Source organism: Haliotis cracherodii, unplaced genomic scaffold, assembly GCF_022045235.1.
Source record: "Haliotis cracherodii isolate W230 unplaced genomic scaffold, xgHalCrac1.p SCAF_37, whole genome shotgun sequence".
NCBI lineage: Eukaryota > Metazoa > Mollusca > Gastropoda > Lepetellida > Haliotidae > Haliotis > Haliotis cracherodii.
Window position 1 is genome coordinate 1770240 of NW_027266294.1, and position 20605 is coordinate 1790844.

At 46.2% G+C, this 20605-nt stretch overlaps 2 protein-coding genes across 4 annotated transcripts in view; both read left to right on the forward strand.

Annotated features, from left to right (window-relative positions):
• Positions 1-9299, forward strand: part of LOC139477923 (monocarboxylate transporter 12-like) — a 33815-nt gene extending 24516 nt beyond the window's left edge. For 2 of the 3 annotated variants that reach the window (XM_071260372.1, XM_071260371.1), the window contains exons 2-6: positions 5423-5623; positions 6534-6677; positions 7064-7846; positions 8354-8404; positions 8897-9299. In XM_071260372.1, coding sequence (XP_071116473.1) covers positions 5446-5623; positions 6534-6677; positions 7064-7846; positions 8354-8404; positions 8897-9252 — 1512 coding nt within the window. In that variant the 5' untranslated portion in view covers positions 5423-5445 and the 3' untranslated portion in view covers positions 9253-9299. Of the gene's footprint in view, positions 1-5422; positions 5670-6533; positions 6678-7063; positions 7847-8353; positions 8405-8896 lie in introns of those variants that run through there. The other variant, XM_071260373.1, reaches the window with a different exon arrangement.
• A 6548-nt stretch (positions 9300-15847) lies between these two features.
• Positions 15848-17962, forward strand: LOC139477888 (mucin-2-like). The gene has a single exon (XM_071260320.1). The coding sequence runs from the start codon at positions 15848-15850 to the stop codon at positions 17960-17962; it is 2115 nt and encodes a 704-aa protein (XP_071116421.1).
• The last annotated feature ends 2643 nt before the right edge of the window (positions 17963-20605 follow it).

Here is a 20605-nt window from a genome sequence, read left to right on the forward strand (position 1 = left end):
AACATTATCCAATGACATATATCCAATTTATATACCGGATTGTTTGTGTAGTCAGGTACAATAAACAACATACTACCTGTGGATTTCATTTATTTAAGAGTGTATGTATACATTTGTGAAGGTTGGAGAGGGTGGAGAGGTAACCTATGTGTTCAAGCATTCGCTCCTCGCGCCTGAGACCCAGGATCAACACCCCGTGTGTATATCCTTTGTCATGATGTTGCTGGAATATTGCTGGAATATTGCTGGAGTATTGCTGGAATATTGCTGGAATATTGCTGGAATATTGCTGGAGTATTGCTGGAGTTTTGCTGGAATATTGCTGGAATATTGCTGGAATATTGCTGGAGTATTGCTGGAATATTGCTGGAATATTGCTGGAGTATTGCCGGAATATTGCTGGAATATTGCTCAGAACACAATCACCTCACTCACACGCTAGAGATTCAGTGACCAGGTGGCAAGAGCATGGCCTTGTCTGTTTATGGGTCATCCATGACAACCACTGTAGTCGTCTTAATACGCCTCGGAAGTAACCCCTGACCCCTATGCAAACTTACGACAGAATATCAATGCGACCACCCCAATCCGAGTGGAGGTTAAGTAAGAGAAACTTACATACATGAGGATTACCCACCACAACCCGAGTGGAGGTTTAGTAAGAGAAACTTACATACATGAGGATTACCCGAGATGTTTTTAATCGAACCTTAATCCAATCAAACAGCAAAGAGAACCGCCTTTGAGTTGGAACTATCACCTCAGCATCTAAATCAATCCTTCTGTTGACAGTACACAAGTAACAATTCACTTGGTTCTTGAACCACGTTGGCGGTTTATTCAGCCTTCGGAAAAAGGTTATATTTGTACGTCTTTGAAGCATTTCTTTTGTTTTGAATACGCAGCGCGGCGAGTAAGATGTTGCTAGCTCATTGTGATTATGTAACACGAGTTGCCTCCCTTCCGCCTCGGTAATTAGCAAGGCAGCGGGACCCCGTTCTGAACAGTGAGTTGTGAGCAAGCTTTTCCGACGTGCTTATATGTGTTCTCTCATTTTAAGACATTTCTGTAAATCTTTAAGAACGTTGATTGACCAACTTGTTGTTAATGATGTCGATTCAAGGAAGTCGTTTCAAGATATATTTTGGTCCAAATGTGTTGAACACAAACCCGAGCCATGCAAAAACTTAGATGAATCTGCAAGACTGCTGAGTTCAACTAGACATTAATGTGTTTATGTGTCACGTGATTACATGGGTGTGGGTGTAAAGTAATACTTGGTATGATTCTCTGACATGTTGGATGTAGCTGCATGTATGGTTCAACCATCATCAGCAACATGTCAGCAATTGTACGACGATCTGATGATCTGTTTAACGGCGCAGTGAGCACAACTGCAATAAATGATATGGACTGTTACTCATCAAATTACTCACTCACTCACACACCAGTCTCCTCGCTCACCAATTTACTCATTTTAGTCACAAATCCACTCTTTCACTCACCAGTCCACTCACACACTCACCAATCCAATCACGCACTCACCAATTCACACACACTCACCAATCCACTCACTCACAAATTCACTCTCACTCACCAATCCACTCACTCACAAATTCACTCTCACTCGCCAATTCACTCATGATCACTCACTCACCAATGCTCTCACTCACTCACCAGTCCACTCACCAATTCATTCACTCACCAACCCACTCATTCACCCACTCACCAATCCAATCTCTCACTCACCAATTATCTCACTCACTCACCAGTCCACTCACCAATCCACTCACCCACTCACCAATTCAGTCTCACTAACAAATTCACTCGCACTCGACAATCCTCTCACTCACTCACCAATCCACTCACTCCCTCACTCACCAATCCAATCAGTCACTCACCAGTCCACTCAGACATTCACCAATCCAATCACTCACTCACCAGTCAACTCACTCACTCACCACTCCAATCTCTTACCAAGCAACTCACTCATTCACCAATGCTCTCACTCAATCACCAGTCCACTCATTCACTAACTCATCAATCCACTCACTCCCTCACTCACCAATCCAATCAGTCACTCACCAGTCCACTCAGACATTCACCAATCCAATCACTCACTCACCAGTCAACTCACTCACTCACCACTCCAATCTCTTACCAACCAACTCACTCACTCACCAATTCTCTCACTCACTCACCAGTCCACTCACCAATTCATTCACTCACCAACCCACTCATTCACCCACTCACCAATCCAATCACTCACTCACCAATCCACGCATTCACTCCCTCATTCACCAATTCTCTCACTCACTCACCAATCCACTCACTCCCCTGTCCACTCACTCACTCACCAACCCCACTCCGTGTCCCGGGTTTACATGAAAAACAACGTTTCTTTTCGATATGATCTTCAAGTATCTACGTTAATCTCAACCGCCACATATATTTACAGTGACTGCACGGTTTTTCGACCACTCTGTTTTTAGGAGTGGTGTTATGTTTCACTGGCAAACATGCAGTAGCAGTCCAGTGTGCATATCGAGAAAACATATCACGTTGCGGAAGTCATTGTTGATTGTCAGATACTAATCCGGGTGAACTGTGGTCCAGAGAACCACGGGCTACTTACTGCTAGAACATTACTTTTGGAACATGGCGTTAGTGTCAGAACACCCCGGTTAGTACTTGAACACTGCGTTAGTGCTTAAAGACGACATTAGTGCTTGGACACCCCCGTTCGTGCTTAAAGACAGCATTAGTGTTTGAATAACCCGGTAGCACTTGAACAATGCGTTAGAACTTGAACACCCCCGTTAGTACTTAAAGGCGGTATTGGTGCTTGAACACGTCCGTTAGTACTTGAACCCCTCCGTTAGTACTTGAACACCTCCGTTAGGGCTTACATACGGTATTAGTCCTTGAACACCTCCGTCAGTGCTCAAAGACGGCATTAGTGTTTTAACAGTATTGGTGCTTGAACACCCCCGTTAGTGCTTAAATACGACATTAGTGTTTGAACACCTCCGTTAGTGCTTAAATACGACATTAGTGTTTGAACACCCCCGTTAGAACTTGAACAATGCGTTAGAACTTGAACACCTCCGTTTGTACTTAAAGGCGGTATTGGTGCTTGAACACCTCCGTTAGTACTTGGACACCGCGTTAGTACTTGCACACCTCCGTTAGGGCTTAAATACGACATTAGTGCTTTAACATCTCCATTAGTGCTTAAATACGGCATTTGTGCTTGAACACCTCCGTTAGAACTTGAACACTTCGTTAATCCTTGAACACCTCCGTTAGTGCTTGAACACTGCGCTAGTGCTTGTACACCTCCGTTAGCACTTGAACACTCCGTTAGTGCTGGCATAACGGCATATTTAGTGTCAGAACAGCCCCGGAAGTGCTTGAACATGGAGTCAGTATTAAAACATTAGAGCTTAAACACTGCGTTAGTGTGAGAACAGCTCCTTTATTTCTTAAAGATTTTGTTACTGCTGGAACACCTCCGTTAGTGCTGCAAAATTGTCGCTAATTACTAGCTTGCTGTGTGCTTAATTTGGAACACTAACCATTGTCCTTCTGGATCACTATTGATGAACTAGACACTTACTAGAAGTACACGAGAAGCAGATCGACTTTGTCGCCGCTTTCCATCCGTCCTTGTGTCACTGATCCGGCCTGCTCGGAAATTAGACTATTTGCATACTTGAGAATACGTTTCAAGAACACTCAAAGGTTTCATGTTGAGCAAACCTTGTTTAATCTCCTCGTAATCCAAGTCAGCTGATGGGGGATCGTGTGACTGCCATCTCAGCAAACAGACCTCGTTCACCCAGCACGCAGTGACCTGCCTGGTGTTGGAACAAGTTAATGTTGATATAAAGATAACACTGGGCGCAGCTGCAATTTTACCACTTGGAGTTTTATGACACAACATTAGTTCCAGTTCTATATTTTGTTTCGCTAGAAGGTAAATAATAAAAATCTCATTTATACTAATGTGTACATGCAACAGCGCACATGAAGGTATGTGAGTTCGCGATGGTATTGATCGTAGCTGAAGTGGTCTGCCTGTAGACAGGCGACATTGCTAGCGCTGTAATGGGGGAAGTTATGATATGTAGTCCTATTTATACAGGCAATGTTTCTGTGCCATCATTCCCAGTCTCCTGGCCTCTTACGCGTTATTCACGTCACACAATCACCTGCATCGTCGTCGTCGTCGTCATTTGTTATCTGAAATAGGCACGTCACTTTCTTCACCATCCACTTAAATGCACAACACTATTCAAACTGCCTAATAGGTATGATTCCTATTGAATGAGAGAGAGACGGTTGTTTTGTGTCGCATTCCTGTCCAGCTATATCCCAGCCGCCTGTACATAATCGACTCCGACCAGACAAACCCGTGACTGGACACAGCACCCCATGCCACGGGGTATCATGCCACACAAGGGGTGTTGGGGTAGCCTAGTGGGTAAAGCGTTCGCTTGTCACGCCGAAGTCCAGGGTTCGATTTCCGACAGGGGTACAATGTGTGAAGCCTATTTCTGGTGTCCCCAGCCGTGATATTGCTGGAATATTGCTAAAAGCGGCGTAAAATCAAACTCACTCACTCACTCACCTACCACACAAGCCAGTCGGAGCCTTGTATGGGATCCATTTAGAAAAACATTGGATACTTCGGGCCAATTTCATTTGACATTCCTTTCAGCACATAAATTTACTATTCAAATTTCATTTATATTGATGGAGACCGCCCCCACAATATGCATATTGAGTGCCCCACACTGGCCTCGTGTCTTTTACCAAAATACAACTAGTGCCACACAAACATTCGCCCTGATTATGATTTTTTGTTTCTTGGTTTGTCAGTGCCATACCAGGCTGGTGGATTTCCCCTACGTCGCAAATTTCTAAGATCTGCATCATGTCGGGATTTTCCCCCACATCAAACTGACACTCCGTATTATAGCTGTTCAAAGTGGCGTTTAACCTCCCCCACTCAAACACCCACACCCCTCACTCACTCACTCACTCACTCACTCACTCACTCAATGGGGTTACGGGTGGCCAAGTCGTCTAAGGCGCCGCGATTCGCTGTGCAGAGTTGGGTCCCTTGGGCACGCCAGAAACCTATGATTGTGGGTTCGAATCCCGGTTCGCCCCGATTATGTTTCTAGGTTTGTGAGCACCATACCCGTGCATGTGGGTTTCACCAAAGTGGTAAACGTCTGAGACCTGCATCACTTCGGGCTTTCCTCCCACATTAAGCTGACACGCCGTGATATAACTGGAATTATGTTAAAAGCGGCGTTAAACCTAACTCACTCACTCACTAACCCACTCACTCACTCACCTACTAACCCACTCACTCACTCACTAACCCTCTCACTCACTCTATTCTCCGCAGGTTCCCTCTCCACCCGCTCCGTGATGGACAAAGGCTGGTCGTGGGTGGTTCTGGGGTCATGCTTCGTGGCCTTCCTGCTGTCCGGCTGGTTCGCCTACACCGTCGGCATCATCCACGTCGCCCTCCTGGACGTCTACCACGACGACAACGCCAAGACGTCGTGGGTGGGAGCCCTCCACTCCAGCATGATGTGCCTGACAGGTTGAGAAGTTTAAAGGGGGACCCCTTGGCCTGATGCCCGTTCTAGGTCTAGACATTGTCAGTTGTGAGGGAAAATGGGGCTTAGTCCCTTTAAGACGGGGCACAAGGTATTTCCAGATTGAATGTTTATCATCAATCGTGATCCCGCTCTGTGGCAGACATAAGACTAGTAATGTATGGCAAATGTGTATCTTTCCCCATCATAAAGACACGTGCTGTTCCTATGTTGTGGATTCTGTTTCTTCATCTTTCATAAAGGTTGTAAAAATATCTTAAAAAGACGTTGTTTGCCTATCGATTCTAACATTAATACTGCTAATTACAGAGCCGTTAAGTCATTTACTGCACCCCTCGGATATATATTTTGACACTTGTTATAATCAATGTTCTACTGTGCAGTGTACGGGGTAATACCAAAAACTGTCATACCAATTATATTTCATAAATGATTTAACCACGAGATCAGATGAGATGAAATTGGGTTTAACGTCGCGTCCAAGATTATTGCACTTATATAGTGACGTGCATGCACGTGGGTGTGTGTGGCTGCTTGTACTGATGTCGATTTATAGTGCCACTGAGATACCATGCCACAGTTTAACATGAATACCCCACTCAGACACAGTATACTGACTCCGAGCCGACCAGTACTTGTTTTAGCCCCTTAATGCCGAGCGCCAGATAGGGTAACAACAAGTACCATCTTTTAACGTCTTTTGGTATGACGTGTCCGGGGATCGAACCCCGGACCTTCCGCTCTCCGGGCGGACGCTCTGCCACTAGACCATAGAGGCGGTCGTATTTAACCACGTGTGTACATTAATATCAGAGCACCTTTGTTTATATATCACTCACTCACTCACTCACTCACAAACTGACGTTTAAACTGGTCCACGTCTCTCGTCTGAAGGCCCTGTGGCGAGCTTGGTGATCAACCGCTACAACTGCCGCATCTGCACCATCATCGGCGGCATCCTCATCCTCGTCGGCTTCACCAGCTCCGCCTTCGTCCACAGCATCGACGTCCTTCTCATCACATACGGCGTCATTGCAGGTGCGTCTACAACCGAGCTATCGTCATGAGTTCGCTATGCTCCGGGTGTTAGCAACAATGTATATACTTTACCCAATGACTCTGAAGCACGTTGTCCACGATGTTAGTCGCGTGAGTGATGATTACGATTTCAAGGTTTCAATGAACATAGTAAGATCAACTCTTTCCTTGTACATTCAGTTCAAGCGTGGGTCCGATGTTTGGAAGAGGCGTGCATGTTGTGAACTAGGGATTCGATAATGATGAAAGCGATGATGATGATGATGATGATGATGATATATGATGATGATTTTGATGATGATGATTTAACGAGCGCTTCCGGAGTACCTTATTTCGCACTCAGCTGTAAATGTCTACTCACTCACTCACTCACTCACTGTCAACAGGTGCGGGGACCGGCTTCAGTTATTGCGCTGCTGTCGTCAGTCTAGGGTACAACTTCAAGAAGTACTTAGGAATCACAGCCGGTGTCTCAATGACTGGTGCCGCACTCGGCCTCTTCAGTGGCGGACCCGTCATCCGCCTCTTCGTCGACAACTACGGCCTCAGCGGGACCTTCCTCCTCATGGGCGGTGTGGGCGCCAACATGTGCGCGTGTGGGATGTTGTTCCGCCCGACCAAGTTGGAAAGGATTCTGAAAAAGAAACGTCTCAAAAATGAAAACCAAACCTTGAGAGAATCTGCCCGCGACGCTTGGCAGCGGTATGTTCTTATATTCCAGAACAAAGCCTTTGCTTTGTATTGTGTTAGTATATTCTCGTGGAATCTCGCCCAGTCCGCGATTTACCTTCACCTTCCATTTTATGCCCAAAGTAAAGGAACTTCTCCCGAATCAGCGGCCGCACTCTTCACAGGAATGGGCGGATTCTCGTTGGTTGCACGAGTTCTCACGGGACTTGTTGTGACGAAACAGGAAGTAGACGGGCTTATTTTACACATGGGGTGTCTAGGAATGGCGACGGTAGCCACATTCTTGTTCCCGCTGTACAGCGCCACCTATCTGGGACAGATGATATATTCCTCAATACTGGGCTTCTATCTAGCAAGTCCCATGGTGCTACTGAGCCCCCTCACGGTGGAGCTAGTGGGCGTGGACAATCTGGCAGCAGCTATCGGAGTGGGGACATTCGTCCTTGGTTCAGGATACCTGGTTGGACCTCCCATTGCAGGTAAGACGACGCAGTTGAAAAACAATTTATTATTTTCTTAAAGAAATCTGTCGCTGAAAATCCTGGAAAAATAATTGTTTGACGAAAGGATTTGCTCGTTGTCTGCAAAGTTCTTTGTCTTGGATCTCTGACTGAAAAAAAATTGTTTCAAATAAAATTGTTCCCAGCCCAAATGCGTGGATCGATGCTCATGATGTCAGTCACTGGGTTCTGTTTCAGAATCTATTTACAAACCGTTGTTACAGAGCTGGAATAATTTTGGAAAAAGAAACGATTTTTCTGACATTTCTTCTTGTAGAGTTCTTGTAGAGTATACCAATAACACCGCCGTCATGTACCAGGAATATTGGTGAGAGCGATAAACAAACAAACAGACAAAATACAGGAAGTTATATCTTATATCCGTGATTACTGACTATAAGTCATTTAAACGACGTGATGTAGACTGTTGCCAGTTGAACGTATGGAGTGGTGCTTTCCCATTATATGAGTGTCTGTTCTTTCCAGGATTCATCATCGACATCGGGGCCAGTTACGACGTCAGCTTCATGGTGTCAGGTACGTCTACACTGCGGGGACCTGCAGGTTAACAATAGGGAGAACGAATTTACATGTTGGTTTTAAGTGATGATATCTGCCAATCTGGACTTCAGGAGAATGAGCGTCCAATGTCCCTTAACACATCCTTGTAAACTATATAACACGGACTGCAATGGGGTGCAAGGGACACATTCTACGCCGGGTCCCCACGGGGCTGCCCAACAATGGGGTGCAAGGGACACATTCTACCCCGGGTCCCCACGGGTCTGCCCAGCAATGGGGTGCAAGGGACACATTCTACCCCAGGTCCCCACGGGGCTGCCCAGCATTAGGGTGCTAGGGTCACATTCTACCCCAGGTCCCCACGGGGCTGCCCAGCAATGGGGTGCAAGGGACACATTCTACCCCGGGTCCCCACGGGTCTGACAAGCATTAGGGTGCAAGGAACACACTCTACCATAGGTACCCCACGGGCGGTATTACTGACCTCAAATTGACCTTATATTTCAGGCTGCTTCTTCTTGGTGTCATCTCTTGTTACTCTGGGGGCGGCAGCACTTCATGGAAGATCCCAACTTCCGGTTGAACCGGCGCTTTTTACCAGCCTCACTATCATTCCGGCGGAAGCAGCTAGCAATATCAGCCTCCACGCAAGAGAGCTGCGAGAAAACGCGGCCGCGTATAGGTCATGGGACACAGAGAAACCCAAACATATACGAGATATTAATATGTTGATAGATGAGCTGGAACGAGATTCTACATATCACACTGAAAACGATAATCAAAAGACACAACACAGCGAAATATCCTCATTAGTCGATAATAACACCACCAAGCCTGACGCCGCAGAATTACAGGAAGGGTAGTAAGTTGAGGTGATACAAAACAGCTGTTTGTACAGAAATACGGACAGTGCGTCAGGTGAAATACGGACAATACGTCATCTCAAATACGGACAATACGTCAGGTCAAATACGGACAGTACGTAAGGTCAAATACGGACAGTACGTCACGTTAAATACGGACAGTACGTCAGGTCAAATACCGACAGTACGTCAGGTCAAATACGGACAATTCGTCACGTCAAATACGGACAGTACGTCAGGTCAAATACCGACAGTACGTCACGTCAAATACGGACAATACGTCACGTCAAATACCAACCCCATTTACTGGCAAGGCCACGCCCATTTATTTGTTCTCGTGATTCTACAGTTCGGATTATGTACAGTGTTGTTGTAAATGTACTTGTATTACCTTGACATATATACTAAGTATATAGGCTATTTCTTTGTACATGTTATACGTATGCAAAATAACATATCTGATTATATTATGAATATATTATAAGAATATATTATGTGTCGCCTTTCGAGGCTTGTTACTCAAATATCCAGAGTATAATGTGTATGTAGTTAATATAAAAGGATACCGTTTTCATAACCGTATTTGTCATATTGTCACATTCATATTTGTCTTAAGCATGAACTCCATTAATGGTGTTTGAGTTTGATATCAACCCAGAAGTTCGATTCCCGGTTTGCTTCGATTATGTTTCTATGTTTGTCAGCACCATACCCGTGCTCGTGGGTTTCACCAAAGTGGTAAACGACTGAGACCTGCATCACTTCCGACTTTCCTCCCACGTAATGCCGACACGCCGTGATATAACTGGAATACTGTTAAAAGCGGCGTTAAACCCAACTCACTCACTCACTCACTCAACCCAGAAAATCTCTGGTATAAAAGTTCACCTATCGTGAAAGCTTGACTTTCGTGATGAAGACCAGCTGTTTTGTTTGTTTGTTTGTTTGTTGTTTAACACCGCACTCAGCAATATTCCAGCTACATGGCGGCGCTCTGTAAATAATCTAATCTGGACCAGACAATCCAGTGACTGAGCATAGATGACATGCGATGAACCTGACCGCCCTATCCATGAAGTCGCCTCTTACGACCAGCACAGGTTGCTCAGGACTTACATTCTTACCCAGAATCCTCGCGAGTCCTGAAAACTACTCTAATCTACAGATGCGACTACACAATTATACCTAGTTCATCCATATGAAGGAATGCTGCTTGTAGACACATTCACTCGCGCAAACGTCACTTTTTACCTCCACCATTTCCCGCGAACCTTGCGTCTGTGTAAATGTCACGTGATGTACAGGCCTCTGTCTGATGTTTTACGCCGCACGCAGCAATAGTCCAGCGACATGACGGCGGTCTGTAAATAATCGAGTCGGGACTAGACAATCAAGTGATTCGCATCATGAGCATCGATCCACGCAATTGGGATTCGATGACATGCATCAACCAAGTCAGCGAGCCTAACCACCCGATCCCGCTAGTCGCCTCTTACGACGAGCATGGGTTGCTGAAGACCTATTCTAACCGGGATCTTCACGGATTTATTGTAGACTAAGAAGCATTAAAAACGCAAACTGTTTTTCCTGTCACTAAGTACGTTTTACAGCTTTTGGTTTTGCCCAAACTAAAGCATGTTGAAAACACATTGTTAACAACTGCATAGCTCCGATGGTTAGGTTCGAATCTCAAGTTTTCAAACATAAGGATGTGATATCTCCATGAGGAACATCTTTGATAACAATGCTGTCGGATGAACAAAAAAACATGGTGCACATGCATAATGTACAATTATGCAATATAAAAGGATAGGTTAAAAAACGGCTACCATTCACATTCACAATGCCACGGTTGACCAACGCCAATAGGAACCAAGCGATAGGAATGCTCCAAGCTGACCGGACACAGAAAGATGTTGCTAATCCTTTCCACGTCCCTCGGCCGACCGTTACGAGGCTGCAGCAACGTCTCCGGCCGCAACGTCTCTGGGCAACTGGAGGTGTCCAAGAACATCCACGTCCGGGAGCGCCTCATGTGACGTCATAAGGACAGGCCCAGTACATCGTTGTCAGCCATCCTAGGGGTCGCTTCAGGACACCAGGAGATACTGCTGATGCAATAAAAGGAAGGATGGGAAGATCGATCAGTGACCGGACACTCTGACGTCACCTTGCTATCATGGACAGGTCCATACCCATGCACATCGCCTGCATCGTCAACGTCGGGCAGCTGTTGGACGTCATCTCAGACGGTGGAGAGACGTCATTTCACATCTCCTATCCCTTTATATGAAATGTTTTCAAAAATAAAAATCATATCTGACAACTTATCCTGATTTGCGTTTTTTATGCCTCTCATTATCTTTTGTAACGACTGTTTGTCATTGTGGTGAGTTGGATTTAACGCCGCTTTTAACAGTATTCCAGTTATATCACGGCGTGTCAGCTTAATGTGGGAAGAAAGCCCGAAGTGATGCAGGTCTTAGACGTTTACCACTTCGGTGAAACCCACGAGCACGAGTTTGGTGCTGACAAACCTAGAAACATAATCGGGGCGAACCGGAGTTCGAATCCACAATCATAGGTTTCTGGCGTGTCCAAGGGACGCCTCTGCACAGCGAATCGAGGCGCCTTAGACGACTGGGGCACCCGTACCCCCGACTCATTGTCATTGATATAGTGTCACATTCTACAGTTCTGCTAAATATCAATGACTGTTTGTCATATAGTGTCCCATTCTACAGTTCTGCTAAATATCAATGACTCTCTGTCATATAGCGTCACAATCCACTGTTCTGCTAAATATCAGTGACTGTCTCTCATATAGTGTCCCATTCTACAGTTCTGCTACATAACAATGACTGTTTGTCATATAATGTCACATCTACAGTTCTGCAAAATATCAATAACTGTTTGTCATATAGTGTCACATTCTACAGATCTGCTAAATATCAATGACTGTTTGTCATATAGTGTCACATTCTTCAGTTCTGCTAAATATCAATGACTGTTTGTCATATAGTGTCACATTCTACAGTTCTGCTACATAGCAATGACTGTTTGTCATATAATGTCACATCTACAGTTCTGCTGAATATCAATGACTGTTTGTCATATAGTGTCACATTCTACAGTTCTGCTAAATATCAATGACTGTTTGTCATATAGTGTCACATTCTACAGTTATGCTGAATATCAATTACTGTTTGTCATAAAGTGTCACATTCTACAGTTCTGCTAAATTTCAATGACTGTTTGTTTAGCAGAACTGTGACACTAAATGATGCTGACAAAACTATTCAAATCAAAGACATGGTGAAACAGCTGTGATAGTTAATTTTATCTTAGTAGAAGTCACGTTGATTGACAGGAAAGTCATGAGCGACTAGTGAACATTAATTGACTGTCTTCCACAGATCGTGTTCACATCACTGCCGTGATTTCCTGTCATACCAGCTCGTGCGGACAAATAACTTGTGATTATTTTTCATGAATCGTTCCATTTCAGTCGATGATACACGCTGTAACCAATTATATAACTACACCTTGAAAACATCAGCGTCTGTCGGCAACAACTAATGGCCATTTAACTGACTTCCCACACAACACCGAGACTGTCTGGCTGATTCGGGATGCTGACGTAACGTTTCTATGTAACCACGTGTCCACGGGTGAACTTGGGTTTCTTTACGATGCAGGTCGGGAGAATAATTACATCGACATCCCATGCTGCACATTAATTTTAAATATTTATGTTTTTTGTTTTAATAATTTTATTATTTGAATGTCTTATAAATATGTAAGCAGCCATTAGATAACACTTGGTGTTTCATTGAAAGGATATGCATGCACATAATAACAGCATAATATCTACCAAGCCTTGAACAACATACGTTGTTTATTTAACATTGTTTACATCGTGTCGTGTAAGGATGTCGGGGTGGAATTGTCCCTGGTTGTAAGAAGCGGCTTTGTGGTTCATTCAGTCGGACTCGGTGACTCGGTGACTCGGTGACTCGGTGACACGGTGACTCGGTGACTCGGTGACTCGGTGACTCGGTGACACGTTTACTCGGTGACACGGTTACTCGGTGACACGTTGACTCGGTTATTCGGTGACTCGGTTACTCGGTGACACTGTGACACGGTGACTCGGTGACTCGATGACTCGGTGACTCGGTGACTCGATGACTCGGTGACTCGGTGACTCGGTTACTCGGTGACTCGATGACTCGATGACTCGATGACTCGGTGACTCGATGACTCGATGACTCGGTGACACGATGACTCGGTGACTCGGTGACACGTTGACTCGGTTATTCGGTGACTCGGTTACTCGGTGACACTGTGACACGATGACTCGGTGACTCGGTGACTCGGTTACTCGGTGACTCGGTGACACGGTGACTCGATGACTCGATGACTCGATGACTCGGTGACTCGGTTATTCGGTGACTCGGTGACTCGATGACTCGGTGACTCGGTGACTCGGTGACACATTGACTCGGTTATTCGGTGACTCGGTTACTTGGTGACACTGTGACACGATGACTCGGTGACTCGGTTACTCGGTGACTCGGTGACACGGTGACTCGATGACTCGGTGACTCGGTGACTCGGTGATTCGATGACACGGTGACTCGGTGACTCGATGACTCGATGACTCGATGACTCGGTGACTCGGTTGATTGCGTGTCATCTTGCGTCATTGCTCATATCAATCACTGAATTGCCAGGTACTAAACTGAGATATTGCCGAGTGCGGCGTTAATCAACAAACATATTTATATTTATATTGGTGGTTAATGCGTCATGTATTTTCATAAATTTATTTTAATAAAGATAAAACCCTTGACGTAAATTCTAATTGTTGTTTTCTCAATACATATACATATACATGCTATTAGAAGACATGTTTGTATATTCTTGATGTTTTGATAGTTTGACTGACAGAACAGCAGTGCCGCTAGGTGCTTCATAGGCGCGGTGATTAACAACGAAGTACGAGCACATCCTCCTTCACTCTTGACTTGTTTGTCAATTGTTTTATCTTGATGCCTCGGGATTTCATACAGATTATTTCTTTTTCTAAAAGTCTCTAATATAGATCGTCTAAGAAAAACCGTTACACATGCACAATATGTTCGGAGAATCATAACGAGTAATCCACGTACATTTCATAAAACAAGTGCCTCCCAGGGCTTTTATATCAGCTTGTTAAATAATATGAAAATATCACATTCGTATGATAGTAAATATACATATTTGGAGAAAAAGGTATTTGGTTGGGATGTAGGGTGTTAATTTTAAATTATTTGATTTATATAACATTGATGCCAGTCAGCTGTTCGTCTTGTCCTAGATAAACAAACAACATTGAGTATAAATTCAATACAATGTTCACATTCTAAATCACCGATCCCATGTTTTATCGACAACTGAGTGGCTCTGCTCGAGTGTTTGATGTGTGTGCGCGTCTCGTCATATCAATATAAACGAACGACCCTTCTCATATTGTGGCTTTCCAAAATATTTATTTCAATCACATATTTCACATTTATATGTGATATCGAAACAGCGTAAATTACTGTTCACTTGGTTGATGCTTAAACAATTAAAGAAAATTAGGTCAAATTTGTTCGTTTTTCCCATTAGTGTCACAAAGGCGCGTCTGTGTGCGTGTGCGTGTGCGTGTGCGTGCGTGCGTGCGTGCGTGCGCCTGCTTCTTGTGTTATCAGGTTGTTTTTCGCGTCGAATGTTTACCGTTATACAAATAGCATACGTACATGTATCTCCGACATTACGTAGTTCACATTATTCTATTTGATTGCAGTTTACGTAACGGCATACTATTTGCGAATAAGATATGAAATTAAATATCTACATCTCTCGGAAATTCATTATATATCAGGAACTCGCTGTCAGAACAATAGCTAGGCAGGAAGAGAGTAGACTAATTTCACTAAGTCTCTGAAAACATATAATTTTGATAAAAAACAAACAGCTACAATTACATGAAACAGGAGCCAATGGACCAGTGATATGGGAAGTTCCGTCTGTGGAACATGTAGACTTGCTTAACTTAGGACAACAGCATAACATTAAGGGCTATTGACCTGTTCATCTCTCCCTTTACTTCATAACTGAAGGTGTATAATCCAAAGATAATAATCCTAAGTCAAACACATGTCTAACTGTGATGACACGTATCCATCACAAAGAAAATGTGTATAGTTAATGAACAGCAAAAATAGTCACATTCTCCTCAGACTTGCAATTTTTATAAGATATTTGAAAGAGGGATGATACATTGAATATTAATAAAACTGTGTACATCTATTCAGCTACGATCTAATCAGTATACAAGTGGTGCTCCACGACCAACTTTCCAACAACAAAATGTCATTGTACTATCGGCCTCATGGCCACACATACGAAATAAATCTGTCTGTCTGTCTGTCTGTCTGTCTGTCTGTAAGTGTATTATACACGTTGCCATGGTAATATTATTACGCCCCTTCTGACTGACATAATGAGACGTTGATAAGTATCAAAGTAAAGGGTGTGCAACTTTTGTTGACTGAGGCCGCGGGAGATGGACGTGTGCATATTGTATGTCCCTTTCAGTGACTCTTCCCAGCTGTGTGAATCAACTCTGCCGGAGTCTCAGACCACCTCAACTCTGCCGGAGTCTCAGACCACCTCAACTCTGCCGGAGTCTCAGACCACCTCAACTCTGCCGGAGTCTCAGACCACCTCAACTCTGCCGGAGTCTCAGACCACCTCAACTCTGCCGGAGTCTCAGACCACCTCAACTCTGCCGCAGTCTCAGACCACGTCAACGCTGCCGGAGTCTCAGACCACCTCAACTCTGCCGCAGTCTCAGACCACCTCAACTCTGCCGGAGTCTCAGACCACCTCAACTCTGCCGGAGTCTCAGACCACCTCAACTCTGCCGGAGCCTCAGACCACCTCAACTCGGCCGGAGTCTCAGACCACCACAACTCTGCTGCAGTCTCAGACCACCTCAACTCTGCCGGAGTCTCAGACCACCTCAACTCTGCCGGAGTCTCAGACCACCTCACCTCTGCCGCAGTCTCAGACCACCTCAACTCGGCCGGAGTCTCAGACCACGTCAACGCTGCCGGAGTCTCAGACCACCTCAACTCTGCCGCAGTCTCAGACCACCTCAACTCTGCCGGAGTCTCAGACCACCTCAACTCTGCCGGAGTCTCAGACCACCTCAACTCTGCCGGAGTCTCAGACCACCTCAACTCGGCCGGAGTCTCAGACCACCACAACTCTGCTGCAGTCTCAGACCACCTCAACTCTGCTGCTGTCTCAGACCACCTCAACTCTGCCGGAGTCTCAGACCACCTCAACTCTGCCGGAGTCTCAGACCACCTCAACTCTGCCGCAGTCTCAGACCACCTCAACTCGGCCGGAGTCTCAGACCACCTCAACTCTGCCGGAGTCTCAGACCACCTCAACTCTGCCGCCGTCTCAGACCACCTCAACTCTGCCGAAGTCTCAGACCACCTCAACTCTGCCGCAGTCTCAGACCACCTCAACTCTGCCGGAGTCTCAGACCACCTCAACTCTGCCGCAGTCTCAGACCACGTCAACGCTGCCGGAGTCTCAGACCACCTCAACTCTGCCGCAGTCTCAGACCACCTCAACTCTGCTGGAGTCTCAGACCACCTCAACTCTGCCGGAGTCTCAGACCACCTCAACTCTGCCGGAGTCTCAGACCACCTCAACTCGGCCGGAGTCTCAGACCACCACAACTCTGCTGCAGTCTCAGACCACCTCAACTCTGCCGGAGTCTCAGACCACCTCAACTCTGCCGGAGTCTCAGACCACCTCACCTCTGCCGCAGTCTCAGACCACCTCAACTCGGCCGGAGTCTCAGACCACGTCAACGCTGCCGGAGTCTCAGACCACCTCAACTCTGCCGCAGTCTCAGACCACCTCAACTCTGCCGGAGTCTCAGACCACCTCAACTCTGCCGGAGTCTCAGACCACCTCAACTCGGCCGGAGTCTCAGACCACCACAACTCTGCTGCAGTCTCAGACCACCTCAACTCTGCTGCTGTCTCAGACCACCTCAACTCTGCCGGAGTCTCAGACCACCTCAACTCTGCCGGAGTCTCAGACCACCTCAACTCTGCCGCAGTCTCAGACCACCTCAACTCGGCCGGAGTCTCAGACCACCTCAACTCGGCCGGAGTCTCAGACCACCTCAACTCTGCCGCCGTCTCAGACCACCTCAACTCTGCCGGAGTCTCAGACCACCTCAACTCTGCCGCAGTCTCAGACCACCTCAACTCTGCCGGAGTCTCAGACCACCTCAACTCTGCCGCAGTCTCAGACCACCTCAACTCTGCTGCTGTCTCAGACCACCTCAACTCTGCTGCTGTCTCAGACCACCTCAACTCGGCCGGAGTCTCAGACCACCTCAACTCGGCCGGAGTCTCAGACCACCTCAACTCTGCCGGAGTCTCAGACCACCTCAACTCTGCCGCAGTCTCAGACCACCTCAACTCTGCCGGAGTCTCAGACCACCTCAACTCTGCCGCAGTCTCAGACCACCTCAACTCTGCCGCAGTCTCAGACCACCTCAACTCTGCCGCAGTCTCCCGGTCTGAACTCTCTCAGTACCAGGCTGGTCATCTTATGCTTTCTGTTCCAAAGCCGAGCCCCGATGTGACATCTCCTTACTCAGCCACCCTCTGACATCGCCAATGTCAAACCCACCCTTTGACCTCCAATGTCAAACCCCTCTGTGACAACTCCTAAGCCAAATCCCTCTGTGACATCTCCAAAGTCACACCCCTCTGTGACATCTCCAAAGCCAAACCCCTCTGTGACATCTCCTAAGCCAAACCCCTCTGTGACATCTCCAAAGTCAAACCCCTCTGTGACATCTCCTAAGCCAAACCCCTCTGTGACATCTCCTAAGCCAAACCCCTCTGTGACATCTCCTAAGCCAAACCCCTCTGTGACATCTCCAAAGTCATACCCCTCTGTGACATCTCCAATGTCAAACCCACCCTGTGACATCTCCAAAGTCAAACCCACCCTGTGACATCTCCAATGTCAAACCCCTCTGTGACATCTCCTAAGCCAAACCCCTCTGTGACATCTCCTAAGCCAAACCCCTCTGTGACATCTCCTAAGCCAAACCCCTCTGTGACATCTCCAAAGTCAAACCCCTCTGTGACATCTCCAATGTCAAACCCACCTGTGACATCTCCAATGTCAAACCCACCCTGTGACATCTCCAAAGTCAAACCCCTCTGTGACATCTCCAAAGTCAAACCCACCCTGTGACATCTCCAATGTCAAACCCCTCTGTGACATCTCCTAAGCCAAATCCCTCTGTGACATCTCCAAAGTCACACCCCTCTGTGACATCTCCTAAGCCAAACCCCTCCGTGACATCTCCTAAGCCAAACCCCTCTGTGACATCTCCAAAGTCAAACCCCTCAGTGACATCTCCTAAGCCAAACCCCTCTGTGACATCTCCTAAGCCAAACCCCTCTGTGACATCTCCTAAGCCAAACCCCTCTGTGACATCTCCAAAGTCATACCCCTCTGTGACATCTCCAATGTCAAACCCACCCTGTGACATCTCCAATGTCAAACCCACCCTGTGACATCTCCAATGTCAAACCCATCTGTGACATCTCCTGAGCCAAATCCCTCTGTGACATCTCCAAAGTCAAACCCCTCTGTGACATCTCCAAAGTCAAACCCCTCTGTGACATCTCCAAAGGCAAACCCCTCTGTGACATCTCCAAAGTCAAACCCCTCTGTGACATCTCCTAAGCCAAACCCCTCTGTGACATCTCCTAAGCCAAACCCCTCTGTGACATCTCCAAAGTCATACCCCTCTGTGACATCTCCAAAGTCAAACCCCCCTGTGACATCTCCAAAGCCAAACCCCCCTGTGACATCTCCAAAGTCAAACCCCCCTGTCACATCTCCAAAGTCAAACCCCTCTGTGACATCTCCTTACTCAAACCCCTCTGTGACATCTCCAAAGTCAAACCCTATCATTTTCTCTGGCTGTAAAACACCCAAAATAAGACACCTGAACAAGAATCGGTCAAACCAACAACAGTTGACTTCACCATGAATGAAAATAGGAATTGTAGTAACAGCCATGAACATCAATCATGTAATCAAAATGGTGTAAACGATTTACCAAGCACAATACCAAGCAAGTGACTTATGACGACAGCGTCACCATTATTTCAGATTTGATTTCAAACCCATCTCCCATGAAACTCAAGGTGAACCTTAACTTCCGCATCTGAGTAGTAACGTTTGCTCTACCCTCATGTGCGGTGTAACAAAGTATAGTTTTGAACTGAACTATTATTACGTCAAATTACTCGAACGCAAGCGTATTCGTGCTTTTACTACACGTATACTAGTTCAGGCCCAAGCTAAACTTTAATGCACCGCACATGGGGTTAGAGCAAACATTATTTCTTAAATAGAAGCATTTTGATGATGGTGAGTGAGTGAGTGAGTTGGGTTTAACGCCGCTTTTAACAGTGTTCCAGTTATATCACGGCGTGTCAGCTTAATGTGGGAGGAAAGCCCGAAGTGATGCAGGTCTCAGACGTTTACCACTTCGGTGAAACCCACGAGCACGGGTATGGTGCTGACAAACCTAGAAACATAATCGGGGCGAACCGGGATTCGAACCCACAATCATAGGTTTCTGGCGTGCCCAAGGGACGCAACTCTGCACAGCGAATCGCGGCGCCTAAAACGACTTGGCCACCCGTGCCCCCATTTTGATGACAGTTATTTTTATTTTAGCTACAAAAATATAAAACACCTGCATGCATAAGATATCTGCAGGAAAGGGCATTTCAGTGAAAATGGCAAACATTGGTACATGATGCCAGCACTCTGTAACACGATAACGGGACGCCGCTTGTCCGTTGTTCTCTTGCATGTGTTCACAAAACCAACAGGATGGTCGAAGCGCTCGTACAATACACATGGACTCTGTACGGTTGTATGTTTTGTTTGTTTGTTGTTTAAGGCCGCACTCAGCAATATCCCAGCTACATGACGGTGGTCTGTAAATAATCGAGTTTGGACCAGATAATCCAGTGATTGATATTATGAGCATCGATCCCCGCAATTGACATGCATCAACCGAGCCTGACCACCCGATCCCGTTAGTCGCCTCTTACCACAAGTATAGTCGCCTTTTACTGCATGCATGGGTTGTTGAAGATCTATTCTACCCCGGATCTTCACGGGTAGACGGGTACAGGGGTTGTAAATCCCTGCAGGTTTGCGGGTACAATGTGGTATAAAAACCTCA

What these genes read in the sequence shown, in the direction of transcription:
- LOC139477888 (XM_071260320.1), top strand. Translation starts at nt 15,848, where the DNA reads ATGGACGTGTGCATATTGTATGTCCCTTTCAGTGACTCTTCCCAGCTG.